The 16,654-nt window shown below is 33.2% G+C and overlaps 1 protein-coding gene across 1 annotated transcript; it reads left to right on the top strand.

The window, feature by feature from the left end:
- Positions 1–1,987: 1,987 nt before the first annotated feature.
- On the top strand, positions 1,988–6,562 carry LOC103493330 (beta-glucuronosyltransferase GlcAT14A-like). The gene is made up of 6 exons (XM_008454036.3): positions 1,988–2,286; positions 2,608–3,332; positions 5,029–5,104; positions 5,189–5,304; positions 5,436–5,997; positions 6,396–6,562. The coding sequence occupies exons 2-5, from the start codon at positions 2,849–2,851 to the stop codon at positions 5,948–5,950; spliced, it is 1,191 nt and encodes a 396-aa protein (XP_008452258.1). The 5' UTR covers positions 1,988–2,286; positions 2,608–2,848; the 3' UTR covers positions 5,951–5,997; positions 6,396–6,562.
- The last annotated feature ends 10,092 nt before the right edge of the window (positions 6,563–16,654 follow it).

The raw sequence follows: 16,654 nt of genomic DNA, 5'->3' as shown, positions 1-16,654 counted from the left end.
GTTTAGGCTGTAGATTATATAGTTTGTGTTTGAGATATAGAGTTCAAATTATAGTAATGTGTAAGATAAATATCGGTTATTTTAAATTATGTCTTTTTTTTTTTGCGTTATTATCTTTTGTCATACATATATTTAGGTAAATTAAATACAATTTTAAAAATATAATGATGATTCAAACTATACCTTCCACCAATTTTTGTTAACTAGTTTATTGTACATGGGATGTATGTATTATAAAATTTTATAATATAATCTCTTTTTACATAAATTTATACGTAACACTATGAATCATGTTGTCCATTTAATAAATTTAATATTATTTATGTACGTTATATTTAGATTTTTTTAGGTTTTGAAATAAAATTTCATAGACTTTTGTCACTTTAACTAATTTAAGAAATACCATGATTTTCTTTTTTTAATCGTAATATGTTAATTTCAAATTAAAATAAACTAATATTTTAATCACGAATTCAATTATTAGAAAATTGTATTTTTTAATCAAAATATATTTGAGAAATAAAAAATCAGAAAGTTTGATTTATTTTTGTTTGATTTTAAAAAATTTCAATGTTGTAATATTAGGTTAAAAAAATAATTTTAAGTCTTCAAACCAATTAAAATTGACCAAAAAAAATGAAATTACTATTAAACTACAATAGAGATTTAATTAAACAATCTAATGAAGTATTATTTTACACACATATACTAGCACTATCTCCTAAAATGAAAAAACATTACTTAAAAAGAATAAGGGAAGACAAATAATTTTTTTAAAAAAATCTAATAATAATATTCTTAAGTTTTCATAATTCAAAAGAGAAAAAATAGGAATATGAGAATGTCTATTTTTTAAAAAATTATTATAATTAAACTAAAACGTATTTAAAATTACTTATAAAAAATTCATTTTTATTTTAACTCTTTTGATAAACTTATAATATTCTTAAGTTTTGAATTGCACTTTGCATATCGATTGATATAGTATTATTGATACAATCTCTAATATTAACTTATTTGATGCTTTCTCTCAAATAAAAATTAAAACTTTTTGGTTTTCGATCTTCAGTAAGTTGTAGTTACAAGTCACTTTGAGCTTCAATCTTCTTGAATTCTATGAAAGTTTGATATTCCAAAGTCTTCAATCTTTTAAAGAATGATGATCTTGGGGTTAATAAGAAGTTGCGCGTCTTGAGAGCTTTTGGAAGTTTTAATAAGAACCTGCATGTAGAGCTTCAATTCTTCATTCGACCAAAGTTCCTCACATGAATGGCAAATGTCTCTGTTTATAGACAAATTTTATAGGCTTTATGTAAGCTTGGGCTCATTTGTTTGTTGGCCTGGGCTTGGACCCATTATTGCTTTGACCCAATTTTTCATTCGGGCTTGAATTTGGTTGAATACGAGAAACTTGACTACAAAAATCAAATCATATTATAATCATGGCAATTTTGATGTGAAGACGTGGTACGATTTAATTGGCCAAATTTTTTTGTTTTTAACAACTTTTTTAGTGTTTTAGTTAATAAATTTCAAGCTTGATCGAAGATGTATGGAGGTTGAGATTGGCGGCATCAGAGTTGGTTATCAGAAGTTTGCCGATGAAATCACCGAAAATGGTGGATAGAGATTGGCTAAGGACGAGAGTTGACTGACAAATTTCTCAACCCTTGAAACAAACACCCACTTATGGTTAAAGATTAGTAATGAGGGTGATTTGAAATCCTAATTCTAATCCCCAACTAAAATTAAACCTTACCCTCAACTAAAATCAGCTCATGCCCAAACGTATCATACAGAATTAAAAAAGTGAAAAAAAAAAAAGGAAAGAGACCCGACCCGAGTCAAAACTTGACTTCAGGTTTGGTCGGCTACGGTCGTACATAATCAATCTTGGGTCGGGTTGGTGTGAATAGAAACCGACCCGACCCAGCCCATTACGCCCCTAAATTGGCCCACGGTAGAGGCCCACGGAGGTGAACGACGACGAAAATCCAGCCGAACCCTCGATCGGAGAAAAAACGATTTCGACTGCAATAATCGGAGAGAAAGTACTAGCTCTCGATAAGCGATCGGAGAGAAAATCCACGTGAAACCACGTTTTTTTTTTTTTCGTAGAGAGATTCGACGACCCACCACTTCGACTTCAACTGATGCGATTTGAGCCGATCTATACCCCGATTGCTACTTCTGACCCGAAGTACCGGTGTCTTATGATTTGGACTCCAAGGAGGACGGTTGCAACTTCCGAAATTTCCAGGCGACTCTTCATTTCGTTTCAACAAGGTAGGTCTTCGATTTCGATTGCTTTACTTCATACTTGTCATGCAGTTATTCATGTGAACTTTTCTGCAGAGCATGACTACCTTTGTGATCGTATTGCAATCTAATGATCCATGCTTGTTATGCAGTTATTCGTGACTATGATTATGCCTTGTTTAATTTCTTTCTGCATGTGTTTAGCTCGATTTGTGGTGTGGATGACTGGGTTACTGTTAATTGTGTGTAGAAATTAATTAGTTATCGAGTCCCTTTTATTTTGTATTGGTCGCAATCTTTTTATATTTCACATTTTTCGATCTTTTTACTTTATGTTTTGAATCCCAGATCTTCTAAGGATGCTTCTCTCTGAACTGGAATCGGCAAAGAACCGAAGATCTATCAAACCAACAACCCATTTCCCTAGAAGAATCTGAAAATCTAAATTCACTCTCAAACTCGCCCCTTTTCTCGAATTGACGGTTACCCATATGCCCCACCTAGTTGAATCGTCGTCATCATCATCAGAGTGCTATAATTCTCATTACCATAAAGTGAAAAAACTAAAACCAGGACCACGATCTTCGTCATGGGAGCTGAGAAGAAATGGCTCTTCACCCTCTTCTCTGCCGTTTTCCTTTCTCTTCTCCTTCTCTTATTCTCTTCCATTTCTGCCTTCAGTTCTCCGCGATCCATTCCCTCAATAGTTCATCATGGAGCTCCATATCCTCCTTCTTTTGCCTATTACATTTCTGGTGACCGCGGTGACAAGGACCGAATTTTCAGGCTGTTGCTTGCTGTCTACCACCCCAGAAACCGGTACCTTCTGCATCTTGCAGCTGATGCTTCCAACGACGAGCGGCTGCAGCTTGCTGTAGCAGTGAAGTCAGTGCCAGCTATCCGTGCCTTTGAAAACGTTGACATTGTTGGAAAGCCCAATCGAATCAGCTATATGGGGTCATCTAACATTGCCACGATTCTTCATGCTGCTGCGATTCTTCTCAAAATTGAGAGCGGTTGGGACTGGTTTATCACTTTGAGTGCCAGGGATTACCCACTGATCAGTCAGGATGGTAATGCCAATTCGGTAATTGTTTCTTGTTGTGTTCATTCTCATACGCCAATTGGGACATTAAAATAGTTCTTGACATCCTTTTCCTTTTTATCAAATTTGTGGATTGCTGTTAATGTGTGTTCGTTTGTTTGATTATTTGAGTCTTCTTCCCGCAGGGAGGTATGAATGGGAAAAGTTGTTGAAAGAGCTTTGATTTTTCCGATTTATTAGTTATATTATGATCATTTTGGGACTTATAATTAACTTAGTTAAACAGTTAGTTGAAGGATTTTTATAGGCTTAGCCAATTTTAGGATCTTTTTAATTAATTAAAAGATTGTAGGATTGTATTTTATGTTTCTGGGGCTTCTTATACAAAAAATGTGTTTGTATGTGATTGTGATGGGAAGTCAACTCTTTTTAATTGATCAAATAATGAACGGTTGAATTAGTTGGTTCAAGTAGAGGGAGATATTCAATGCTTATCCTTGAAATCACCTAGTCATTTTGAGTCAATTGATCTGTGAAGTCTTCATATGATAGTTAATCCTCTAGAAATACTCTGTTAGAGATTATAGGCACTTTCACCATCTCTGTATACGAGGAAACTGATGGATTATTTTAGGTTGATGTTTTTTCTTACCGTCCTTTTGAGCCCTTGAGGTTTTACAGAGATATGCAAAAACTGGAATGCACTTTCTGGTACTTAATTTGAACCACTGTCATAGTAACTTTTTCACTTCATTGCTTTGCATTGGGCTTAACTACATAAGAGGCCTAGAACATTCAGTTCATTTTTTTTCATAGATTCCTGATCAAGTTTGGATGCCATATCCGTTCTGCTTGTAATTTTATCTTGATCTCGTCTCAAAATGGTTTCTCTTAGAATAGAATCACTAGGAATTTTTTTCTTTGAGGAAGCAAATAATTCTGGCCAAGTTTGAAGTTTCATTTTATTTAGTTGTTCTTTTGTGGAACATTTTTATCCCTTTTCCTTTAAAAGTGGGACTGTTATAGAGGCCATTTTTAAAAAGGGTAGGGGTAAAAAATTGGAAGGTTAATGTATTGGGATCATAAGAGACTTTCACTGACTTGTATGAGTATTACATAGAAATGTTTGCTATTGAACCTCCAAGATGAATAATGGTTAAATGACGCATTATGACATTTAGATCATATATACCAACGTTATTCATCTACAAATATTATATGAAATATTCTATGAATTTCTTTTTATATCAAACATTGTAGGGCTAGGGACTGTCCCTAAGATCAGTAGAGTTACATGTATGCTAGTCTAAAAGCTCAAATGTTACCTGAAAAGATGAGGAAAACACTTTCAAGGAAACATCAATAATATTGTTTATATCATTGTTCACTATAATTGATAAATTTGAAGGAGAAGACTTGTATTTTGTGGATAATTTCTTTTTAAACTTCTGTAAGAATTACTTATTTATGAGACTCATTAGTTTAAGAAACTAGTTCTAGGATATATGTTGTGTATCTTATCTTATCTTATCTCTTTCAAGCCATTTGTTTTTTCTTTCATCTTGTGTATCAGTGCATTTGCCACCTTAAAAGTCTTGAAAAAGGCATTATTAATTATGCAAATCTTTGAGGCTGGGAAGTCTTCAAAGTTGTTCGACTTGCTGACTTCCATGGATAGCTTTCCTTTTCCTTGCGTAGTAACGTTTTCTTATATGTGCTTTCAGATCTATCACATGTCTTCTCATCTGTTAGTAGGGATCTCAATTTCATAGATCACACAAGCGACCTTGGGTGGAAAGAGTAAGAAAAACCAATCTGCATTAGCATTATATACTGTTCTTGCTTGAACTGAACTATAACATTATCAGTGTTTGGTAATGCCAGAGGTCAGAGGGTTCAGCCAATTGTAGTTGATCCAGGGTTGTATTTGGCAAGGAGAACTCAAATATTTCATGCTACTGAGAAGCGGCCAACGCCAGATGCTTTCAAAATTTTCACGGGTTAAGTTGATTTTTGTTTTTATGTGTTTCGCCCCTAATGTATTATTTAAATTTAGATAGCTATCCAATGGTTTTCTTCTTAATCTAATGCTCTTTAAAGGATACTGTACCTGAGACCTTATCATTTGCAGGTTCCCCTTGGTTTGTCCTCAGTCGATCGTTTCTTGAATTCTGCGTTCTTGGGTGGGATAACCTTCCGCGGGTGCTTCTTATGTATTTTAACAACATCGTATTATCAGAAGAAGGATACTTTCACTCTGTCATTTGCAATTCAAATGAGTTCAAGAATAAAACTGTCAATAGTGATCTAAGATTTATGATCTGGGATGATCCTCCAAAGATGGAACCACTTTTCCTCAATGGATCAAACTTCAATGACATGGCTGAAAGCGGAGCTGCATTTGCTCGAAAATTTCATAAAGATGACTCTGTGCTGGACATGGTCGATCAAAAAATCTTGAAGCGAGGTCGTAACCGACTTCTTCCTGGAGCATGGTGCTCGGGTCGGAAGAGCTGGTTGATGGATCCCTGCTCACAATGGAGTGATGTCAATATCTTGAAGCCTGGATCTCAAGCTAAGAAGTTTGAAGAGTCCATGAAGAACCTTCTTGACGACTGGAAGACTCAATCGAATCAATGCCAATGAAAGCCAACACAATGGAAAGATTGACCCAAGGCTTGATTCACTCGCAAGTAAGGTTACAAATCATAATATTTGATTTGATTTTGGGGGGGGGGGGGGGGGGGGGGGGCGTTGGCCATGTTCATAACAGGTTAGAGAAGATAAGGTGCAAGAGGCATATTGTATTATGATGGGGCTGGTATTTATGTAGAGCCTCACAATTTATTCAAACAATAGGAACATTTTCCCTTTTCTACCACGTGCAACTTGACTCTCAATTGCTTTATCAAGGACTGGAGTCATAATTCATTCATTGAATTTTCTTCTATTGCGTTTTCTATCTCCTTTTTAAAAGTTCAGATTTGGTTCCCTTTGTATTGTAACAAGATAAGTTTAGTACTGCATTAGGATTACAACAATGATCAAATATTCTTTCTCAATTCTCATAATGTCACCGATCATGGTACAGAGCAAACAGGATTTGGAAGCCGACCAAAATTTGGAAAATTCTGAAACTGCCCAGGATATGAAGTTCTGTAAGTGAATGTAAAGAAGTTCCTAATTCTTGTATTGAATCATTGCTTGAAAACTGCCCAGGACGTGAAGTTCTGTAAGTGAATGTAAAAGAGTTGCTAATTCTTGCATTGAATCATAGCTTGATGGTGCTTCAATTGAGGTGTCACGGGAGAGTAGTGGAGGTGCTGAAGAAGTTGCGTAATACAGGATTTCTTGGACTTGGGGACACTAGTAAGGGCATAGGGAGCTAGTAACTGTGCATTTCGTTATAAACAGTGATAGGGAGATTGAGGGAAGGGAGGCAATGGTTGAATGGTTTAAGGCTTGGATTAACATATTCAAGAGGGGAGGCTCCAAGAGCATGATTACATTGTAGTACAATTGGCTAATCATATCATCGTAGTAAGATCAATAGTTTAAAGTGATATGGAACTTGTTGGATGATATGAAACACACAAAATTTATGGAGAAATGCTACAACAAAAGTATTTTTCTTGATTTTTTACGCTTTGAATTTTGACTTATATGTAACTTTTTTGTTGACACATTTTGATTGCGTTGGCAGATGTGTAAATCAAATACATTGACAAGTTAAATACATTGACAAAGTTGTTGCATGTGGTAGAAATGTCAACTAGCAACACTTGTTCTATCAATTTTAAGATTAGGTTCGATTTCTCCACCGACCCACCCATGCTTTAATTTAACGCTTTGCAACCAAAAAAACTGAAAATGAAAAGTCTAAGTTTGGTAGGAAACAAAACGATTGTGCGAAATAAGAAGATGACATGGATGAGGAATAAAATAAATGGGAAAAGGAAGAAAAAGTGAATATCAAAGGTAAAATAATATATATGAAAAGACAACGGTTGTAGAAAGACCAAGGGAAATTACTAAAAATAGGTCAATTTCGAAGTGTCCATAACTTCTAGGATTGGGGTTGAAAAAAGATATAATAATGAAAAGTCAATTTTGCCCAAAATGAAATTTCCATCCTCTTTAACCTACAACCTAACATTAAAAAAAAAAAAAAATCATAAACCCATAAAACTTCTCAATCTCTTTGATCTCTCATTCTCTCTAACCTCTTTCGAACTCCCTTTCCCTCAATCTCACTTGTCAATCCATATAATATTTAGCTAATCTAAACCAAGTCCTTATACTATCTGGTAACTTTTTAGGTTTTTATTTTTGTTATTTTTTTACTTCGAAATGTGTTTTTTTTTTTGTCATTCTCTCTTAGTGGAACATTTAAATCTTAAATGTATAAACCTAATCTGTTCCAGACTTATTAACAATTTTTTTTTTTTTATCTTGCAAACATCTCGTAGGCATCTCGTAGCTTCTTAAGTTAAATACTTAACCTTAAATGAATTATGTACTTGTGCTTATGTGATTTAGGGTGCTTTAATACATGTTTATGGAGGTTTTAGCTTTTTTTTTTTTTTTTTTTTTTTTTTTTTTTTGCATCTAACAAACATCTCGCAACTTCCCAATTTTAAATGCCCAATGCCAAAAGTCATATACTTATTCAGGGTATGACTATGCATGTTTTATTTAGCTTTTAGCTACTATTTTTTAATTTCACAAATAAGTTATACACTTTGTTTTATGTGATATGTTAATTTCTAACTTCAAATCAATTTCTACATAAACTTAAAAGTTTAAGGTGGCTTAAGGATGTCACATGTTCGGATTTTAGTGCGTTATGGTGGTGTATGGGATGAGCGACGAAGAAAATATGAAGGAGCATTGTTACAAAGCATTGTTGTCATTAAAGAAATAACATACAAAGATTTACTAGTTGAATTATATGACCTTGCAGAAGTAAGACGTATATATGAGATAAAAGTAGAAAATGAACCTCCTCCATTTGAGTTAAGAAATGATTGTGATTTGAAGTTTTATTCTTAGTGAAAATCCATTGGAGTTCCCCCTATACGTCTCATTTGAGCTAGAAGTAATTAATGCAAGAAAGGGTTAAACATATGGTAGAATTCAGTATCGGGAGCAACCAAGTTCATAATTTAAACTCTCATCCTCCAATTGTAATAGATACATTTGATGAGAATGAAGTTCATGTTGTGAAGTCCATGTTGTTGAAGTTCATGTTGCTGAAGTTCAGGTTGACTTGTTGATAACATGATATGGAGCACTATGGCTATATGGGAATCGTATGAATCATGGATTCAAAAGGCGATACTTTTACATGGGAGCTAGTTGAGATGAAAAATGAATCGTTTTGATATCCGACAACAACGAGACGTTCCTACAAAAGATTTCAAGGGAAAAGTTAAAGTTTACTACAATTTCTCTGGTCGAAAGTTGAAAGAAAAAAAGAAGTATTTGGTTTGAAGAGAGCTCTACAAGTGAGGAGTTGGATGTAGGACATAAGTTTTTGCAAGAGAGAATTGTCAATGAGATTAAGTGTCTTGACAATAACTTTTTTTTCCCGTTTGTAGTAAAAAAGTCTACAAAAGAGGTTTTTTTTTGTTTGATGCATTGATACCAAGTGTGGTTAAAGATTGTGAGGGACGAGATTTAAGGATTCTGATATATTCAAGATTAAAAAGTATGACAAATTTCATTTGTGCTCTTGAGTTTTTGAATCGTTACCATAGGCAAGCAAAATCTTGGATTATCGCCTATACAAACCACGTGATACTATAAAAGACATGAGGCAAGAATATGACATAAATATGAGTTATGAAAAAGCGAGATGATACGTAAGTACCTAAAAGACTTTCTAAACATGCGCAAAAGCACTCTAAAGGACTTAAGAGAGGTAAATATTTGATTTTAAAATGCATAGTGAAAGTTCGGAATGCGCGATGTGTGTACGATGTGTACGAGACGTGTATGAGATGATACGTAAGTACTAGGGGTGAGCATGGTGGGCCGAAAAATCGAAACCAACGAACCAATGTCGGGCGGGCGGGAAATAGTATGGACGGTCGGGTTTCGAGTTTTATAATTTGAAAATCGAGTTGAAACGGTCGGTTCAATATATGAGGTCGGTCGGTCTGGTAAACCGACCGAACCGACTTCCTCTTTTTTTTTTAAAATATATATATATATATATATATATATATATTTTGTAAATTTAGGTTTCTTTCTTCATCAATTCATCTCGCCGGCTCACGCTCCAAGTCCAGACCCAATCCACCATTCCACATCCAAACGCACAGATCATCTCTCCTTTTCCCCCTCAGATGGCCGTCGCAATCGTCGCCATCGGTGACTCCATTGACCGGTTACTCCATAGACTCCATTGGCCGATTCGTTGCCTCAGTCGTTCGCCGTCATGCACAAATTTGTCGTTTTTCCTCAGTCGTTCGCCATCAGCCGCACACCCAACCCGTTCGCCATCAGCCGCACGCCCAACCCCGGTATTTTTTTTCTTTTCCTTCTAAATATATGTGTATACGAAAATGTAAAGAGAAGAACTGATATTATACATTCATCTTTGATCTTTCAACATTTATATTGTTATAATTTATCTGAGATGGAAAATCAAAGCAGATATCTCAATGGCTTTCGGCTACCTACACAATCTCTCTGTTATTCCAAATGACATACATTTTGCTTTTCTAATCGCTTCATCTTCTCTTTTCTGTTAATTTGTCTTGTTTGATTTTTGATTCCGATGAACATGATGAAGGAGAAAAAGATCAGTAATAATTTGTATTTTGATTCCGATGACATACCATAGAAATAATTTGTGTTTTGTACATATTAGTAACTTCAAAAGATCTATTATGGCATAATGTAAATTTTCTTATCATAGATGAAGTTTCTGATTCATCCTTTTTATTTGTTTCCCTTGTGTTCTTTAAATCCTTTGTTTTTATGAATTTTTAGAATTTAGTTTGGCAACTTTTTTGTTCTAGTTTGTTGTTTCCTTCTGTTTTAAGTGTTGATTTGTGTTCTTCAAATCTTTTAGGAACTTCTTGCAAAATGTTTGATTTAGAAACCATTGGTGAACACAAAAACGTAGTTTTTGGTTTTTTTTTTTATTTGGATTTCAGAAAATGATAATTGAATTTCATGGTAACATCCAAAATGGTAAATTATATTTGAAATTGAGATCAAATGATGGATTTGACGAAATGACCTATGGAATAACATATAGGCTGCTAGTGATGTAATTTGAAGGAAGATTTGAGTAAAAATTGAATTATATATTACATGTGCTTGTTGAACATAAAGTATAGCCCTAATTTGTAAAATGAATGGCTGCATATTGTAATGTAATTTATGTATGAAAAAGAGTCCAATTCAAATGGGATAATAAATCTTGAAGGTTTGAGATTATATTTAATAAATATTTTAGGTCATTTTAGCTCGGAATCTTGAAGGTTTGAGATTGCATCAATGAGAAAAAAAAATCTATATATGATTTCATGAGCTATTGTCTTAGTTGAATTTTATTTTTTTGTGAAATAATTGGAGATATGTATTGGATTTTATATATAATGAAAAAAAATGAACAATAGATGGATTTGTTATTTTAAGCTTTGGGTTTCTTTTATTCTTCCCACACGCACTAAAATGGAATATCTTTTTTTTTACTCTCATTACATTTAAATCAAATGGATTCAACGGATATGGAGTTAGAGTGTGATGGGAGTTGTGAAACTTCAAAAATCGTAAGGGACGAAGATACGGATGGCAAGCGTAAAACCATTGATGTTGATCTTGGTTCATATGGGAGAGAAGATGTTCCAAATCCCCTAAAAATAAGGAAGAATGTCAAACAATCAATGGTTTGGGACCACTTTGAGAGGCTTAAAGGTGATCCTAATGACCCTCGTGCTAAATGTAAATATTGTTGAGTTGTTTATGCATGTCATTCTAAACGTAATGGTACTGGAACTATGAGGCATCATTTAGAAAATTGCAAAAAGTATCCTTACAAAAAAAAAAAGAGAGACCAAACTCAAATGACATTAGCTTTTAAACCTAAAGACAAAGTTGGAGATAATTCTTCACAACTTGTATGTGAATCATTTAGTTTAGATGGTTGTCGGGACGCTTTAGTTGAGATGATAATAGTTGATGAATTGCCCTTTAAGCTTGTGGAGGGTAAGAGATTTAAGAAGTTTGTGGATAAATTAACATGTGGAAATCATACTAGATTTGTTGCTCCATCTCGATTTACTGTGGCTAGAGATGTGCTTAAGTTGTATGTTAATGAGAAGAACCGTTTGAGAGACATGTTTGTAAAAAATAAGTATAGAGTTTCTCTCACCACTAATTGTTGGACATCGGGACAAAATATTAATTACATGGTCCTAACCGCCCATTTCATTGATTCTGATTGGAAATTACATAAGAGAATACTTAGTTTTTGTCCAATTGAGAATCATAAAGGTGATACTATCGGTAAAACCATTGTAAAGAATTTGAAGGATTGGGACATTGAGAGGGTAATGACTTTGACGGTTGATAATGCAAGTTCGAATGACACTGCTGTTGCTTATCTTTTAAAGAGATTCAATAAAGGATTATTGTTTGGTGGGGAATTTCTGCATGTTCGTTGTTGTGCCCATATATTGAATCTTATAGTAACTGATGCTTTTAAGGAACATAATGATTGTATTGATAGGATTCGATATGCTGTGCGATTTATAAAGTCTTCTCCTGCTCGTTTTTTGAAATTTAAAAAGTGCATTGAACTTGAAAAAATTGCTTGTAAGAGTTATGTGTGTCTTGATGTTCCTACAAGATGGAACTCCACATATATGATGCTTGAAGCTGCTGTTAAGTTTGAAAAAGCTTTTGATAGATTAGAAGTTGAAGATGCCTCGTATAGACATGATATGTCACCGAATAAGGAAGATTGGACAAATGCTAGGATGTTAATACGATTTTTAAAAGTATTTTATGATGTCACATTAAAGATTTCGGGTTCTTTGTATACTACTTCAAACTTGGTTTTCCATTAGATTACAGTGGTTCAGAATTGTATACGTTTGAATACGGGTAGTGTAAATGCATTGTTAGTTGGAATGACTAATAACATGAAGGCAAAATTTGAGAAATATTGGGGAAACAATGAAAAGAATAATTTGTTGTTGTATGTTGCTATTGTGTTGGATATCCTCGAAAGAAATTAAGATTTGTATCTTTTTGTTTGAAATTTTTTTTTGGTCCCGAGGTTGTGGAATCCATGGAAAATATAGTGGAACAATGTTGTAGACGTCTCTTTCATGAGTATAGTACTACTCGAAGTGGGAGTAGACAATGATGTAGTAATACTAGTACAACTAGTACACAAACTATTTCAGGCTTGGATGCTAATATTGATTTTGATTCAAATGAAAATGTGGGTGAAGATTTTGTCTACGACACGATTGTTGAGGAATTTGAAGATGATTCTACTACACCTTTCGAACAGGGATCATCAGAGGTTGATATCTATTTGTTGGAAGCCAATGTTAGGACCGAAGGTGATTTTGACATACTACAGTAGTGGAAGATGAACAGTGATCGATTTGAGGTTCTTGGTCATATGGCTAGAGATATTTTGGCTATTTCAGTTTCTACTGTAGCGTCTGAATCGACTTTTAGTACTGGAGGACGTGTTGTTGACTCATCACACTGCTCATTGGCTCCTGAAACTGTGGAGGCTCTCATATGTACTCAAAATTGGCTAAATTTCGATCCAATACATCTTCAATTTCAACATGAATTGGAAGAGGCTTCAAAATTTGAAGAAGGTATTTTCAAATCTTTACATGATATCTTTTGTAGTTGTAATGAGTAACTTTAGTGAAATCTTAAATCAATTAGTAAATTCTTCATATTGATTACGTAGGATTCCGGGTGGTTATGGAGAATGAAAAGGAGCTTCAAGACCTTCCAGATTTTGATAAGTTGTCAATTACCGATTAAGCGATTATTAACTAATTCTGATCCAAGACTTGTAATATTTCTATTGACTAGATTATCATAGTGTTTTTGTTTCATACTTTGGTTGTAATTGTGACTCTTAATAGTAATGTGGTGAAGTGAATTGAACTTGGATGTTTCTAACCCTATAATATTTGATATATATTTTATTTTGGTAGTATGTTTAGATTTTTATTTTTATGTTGTTTATTTTATTAATTTGTGTAATACCTATGAAGTAAGCATTGAAATTAATAGAACTTGATTTTATTTTTTAATCACAATTATATGATTTTAAGACAATATAGAACATATATCATAGACTTTTCTATTGAAATTAAAAAGTGAAATAAAACATAATAATGTCATTCTTAGTTTTTAAAATCGTTTGTTTATCAAAAAGAAAGCAAGAAACATAGAAAAGGAAGGAGGAGGAGAAGAAGAAACAGGAAAGAAAGAAAGAAGGAGAGGAAAAAAAAAGAGTAGGAAAACCGACCGACCCGACCCGATCGCCGGTTGGACCGGCCGGTTTTGTTAGAACCGACGGTCAAGGCCGGTTTTCCAACTTCCGTGCCGACTTGTAGTCGGTTCGGCACGGTTTGGTCGGAAAACTGACCCCGACCTCCCGATGCTCACCTCTAGTAAGTACCTAAAAGGCTTCCTAAACATGCATAAAAGTAATCTATTAAGAGAGGTACATAATTGGTTTTGGAACGCATAGTGAAAGTTTGAAATGTGTGAGATGTGTGCGAGATAAAACATAAGCACCTAAGAGGCTTCCTAAACATGCATAAAAACACTCTAAAGGACTTAAAAGAGAGGTAGAAAATTGATTTTGAAATGCATAGTGAAAGTTTGGAATGTGCAATAAAACATAAGTACTTAAAAATGTTTCCTAACATGCGTAAAAGCAATCTAAAAGACATAAGAGAGGTACAAAATTGATTTTGGAATGCATAGTGAAAGTTTGGAATTTTGTTGATGTGTGCGAGATCTGTGCAAGATAATATACAAATTCTTAAAATATGTTGCAATTTTCTTACAATTAGATAGTCATTGAAAACAAAAATTACAAAAAATAAAAAATAAAAATCTATGAAAGATTGTAATTTCCTTGAAAAGTCCTTAAATATACGTTGCAAAAATCTAGTTAATGAATGGTCATTGGACATTCAATTGGATTATGTTCTTTCTAAACAAAACTCAGTTGATACTCTTATGTACACTGGTCATGATGATTGAAAAGCAAAATAAATCAAATGCCTCGTTACAGAAGAAAATTCATGGTAATGAACCACCAATAGGGAAATCAAAAAATGTAAATCTATTGAACAAAAAGACGCAAAATTTGTAAAAGGCATTTCTTATAATTCAAGTAAAAGACATAAAAGATAAATGTGAATAAATTAAAGAAAATAGAGAAAAGTGGTTCAGAGAAATAATCTACAAAGAAAATGTGGGGATGAGAAAGACCTTGAAAATTTTGGAAAGAGAAAATAGATTTGAAAGTGAACAAAGGATTAATTAATTAAAATGTATAAAATAGGAAATTGTATCACTGTTGTCGTTGTAAAAGTTAATTGGAGGAGAGGATTATTTAGACGTTCATTGTTACCCTTATGTTGAAGGATAACAGATTCTCAGGTGAGAGAGCAAGAACCGAATGACTTTTTTTATGTTGCATTTTGGGTTTAGGTTAAGGAGAAAGAAAATTTCATTGAGGGCAAAATTGACTTTTACTATGAATTTGTTCTAAAACTCTACTTTTTTTCAAACCCAATCCTAAAAATCGTCAACTTCTCTAAAATTAGTCTTTTTTTGACAAATTTTCAAAGGTGGAAAAAAATTGAGAAAAAAAATGAAGGGGGTGATGGACTTTGAAATATGAGAAATTTAATAAATTAAAATGACTAAAAATGAAGAAAAGAAAGAGACACTTTTATTTAATTATTTTTTAAACACTAGTAGAAAAATGGTCTACAATGACAGTTAAATGCTGTCATTAAAGGTTTCCGTGACAGTTTTTTGGAGTCATTAATGCGGTAGTCATGGAAAGTATTTTATGACAGTTATAAAAAACTGTCACAAAATATGGTTTTCATGACATATAATAAATGTCAAGAATGAAACATTTTATGGTAGATTATAACTGTCAATATTTAGTTTCGATGACAGTTAATAACTATCACAGTTTACATTTTATGACAAATTGTAACTGTCATTATTAATTTTCGATGACAGTTAATAACTATCATTGTTTATTTTTATGACAGCTTATAACTATCATAGTTTACATTTTATGACGAAAGATAACTGTTATTGTTAAGATTCTATGACTGATATTAAATGTCATTATTTATCATTTATTACATTTTTTAACCATCATCATTTTACTTATCATGACTTTAATTAAATGTCAATAAAACTTTTTCGATGACAGTTTTATTTTTCAATTTAAATGTCATATTTCTGTTTTTAGTCACTGTTTTCAACAACCCTCTTTCTTTTTGAATCTTGTATTTCTTGTCTCTCTGCCATTACACATACTATTACAAACATATGGAAAAACGGTGAACGCTTTTATAGGCTCAACACACTTTGTAATATTGTTTTAATTGTTAGTATAAATGTGTTTTGGTACCAACAAACTATTTAAATAACTACATTTAAACAAACAAATTTCCTACCAAACCTACAAAAAAGCCTATACATCAATGAATTGGCGTAAATACGGCTTCATTACCATAATGGATTGTGGCAAAACCTAATAAGATAAGAGAAGGAAAAAAAATGATTCAACAAAAACAACACACTCACCCAAATAAACACATCACATTCACTTCATGACGAACAACACACTTCAACAACATAGAGCACATCCACACTTCAAAAATAATAACTTCTAAGCTTAGCTAAATTCATCCCACAAACTAAGATAAATTACATACACACTTCAACAACACTTCATAATCAACAACACACTTCAACAACACTTTTTTATCAACACACTTCGACAACACTTCATGATGAACAACACACTTTCAAGATCAACAACACACTTCAATAACACTTTTTCATCAACAACACTTTTTTATCAACACTTCATGATCAACAACACACATCAACAACACACTTCAACAACATAGAGCACATACTTAGCTAGATTACATACACACTTCAAGATCAACAACATACATCAACAACACACTTCAATAACACTTCTTTATTTACAACACACTTCAACAACACTTCATGATCAACAACACACTTCAACAACACGCTTCAACAACATAGAGCACATACTTAGCTAAATTGCAT

This window comes from Cucumis melo, chromosome 6 (assembly GCF_025177605.1).
Source record: "Cucumis melo cultivar AY chromosome 6, USDA_Cmelo_AY_1.0, whole genome shotgun sequence".
NCBI classification, from domain to species: domain Eukaryota; kingdom Viridiplantae; phylum Streptophyta; class Magnoliopsida; order Cucurbitales; family Cucurbitaceae; genus Cucumis; species Cucumis melo.
This window is presented reverse-complemented; position numbering and strand designations above follow the sequence as displayed.

Coding starts and splice junctions, on each gene's coding strand:
- LOC103493330 (XM_008454036.3), top strand. CDS start 2,849: ATGGGAGCTGAGAAGAAATGGCTCTTCACCCTCTTCTCTGCCGTTTTC. Junction 5,105..5,188: donor AGCGACCTTGGGTGGAAAGA/GTAAGAAAAACC, acceptor TGGTAATGCCAG/AGGTCAGAGGGTTCAGCCAA. Junction 5,305..5,435: donor TGCTTTCAAAATTTTCACGG/GTTAAGTTGATT, acceptor TATCATTTGCAG/GTTCCCCTTGGTTTGTCCTC.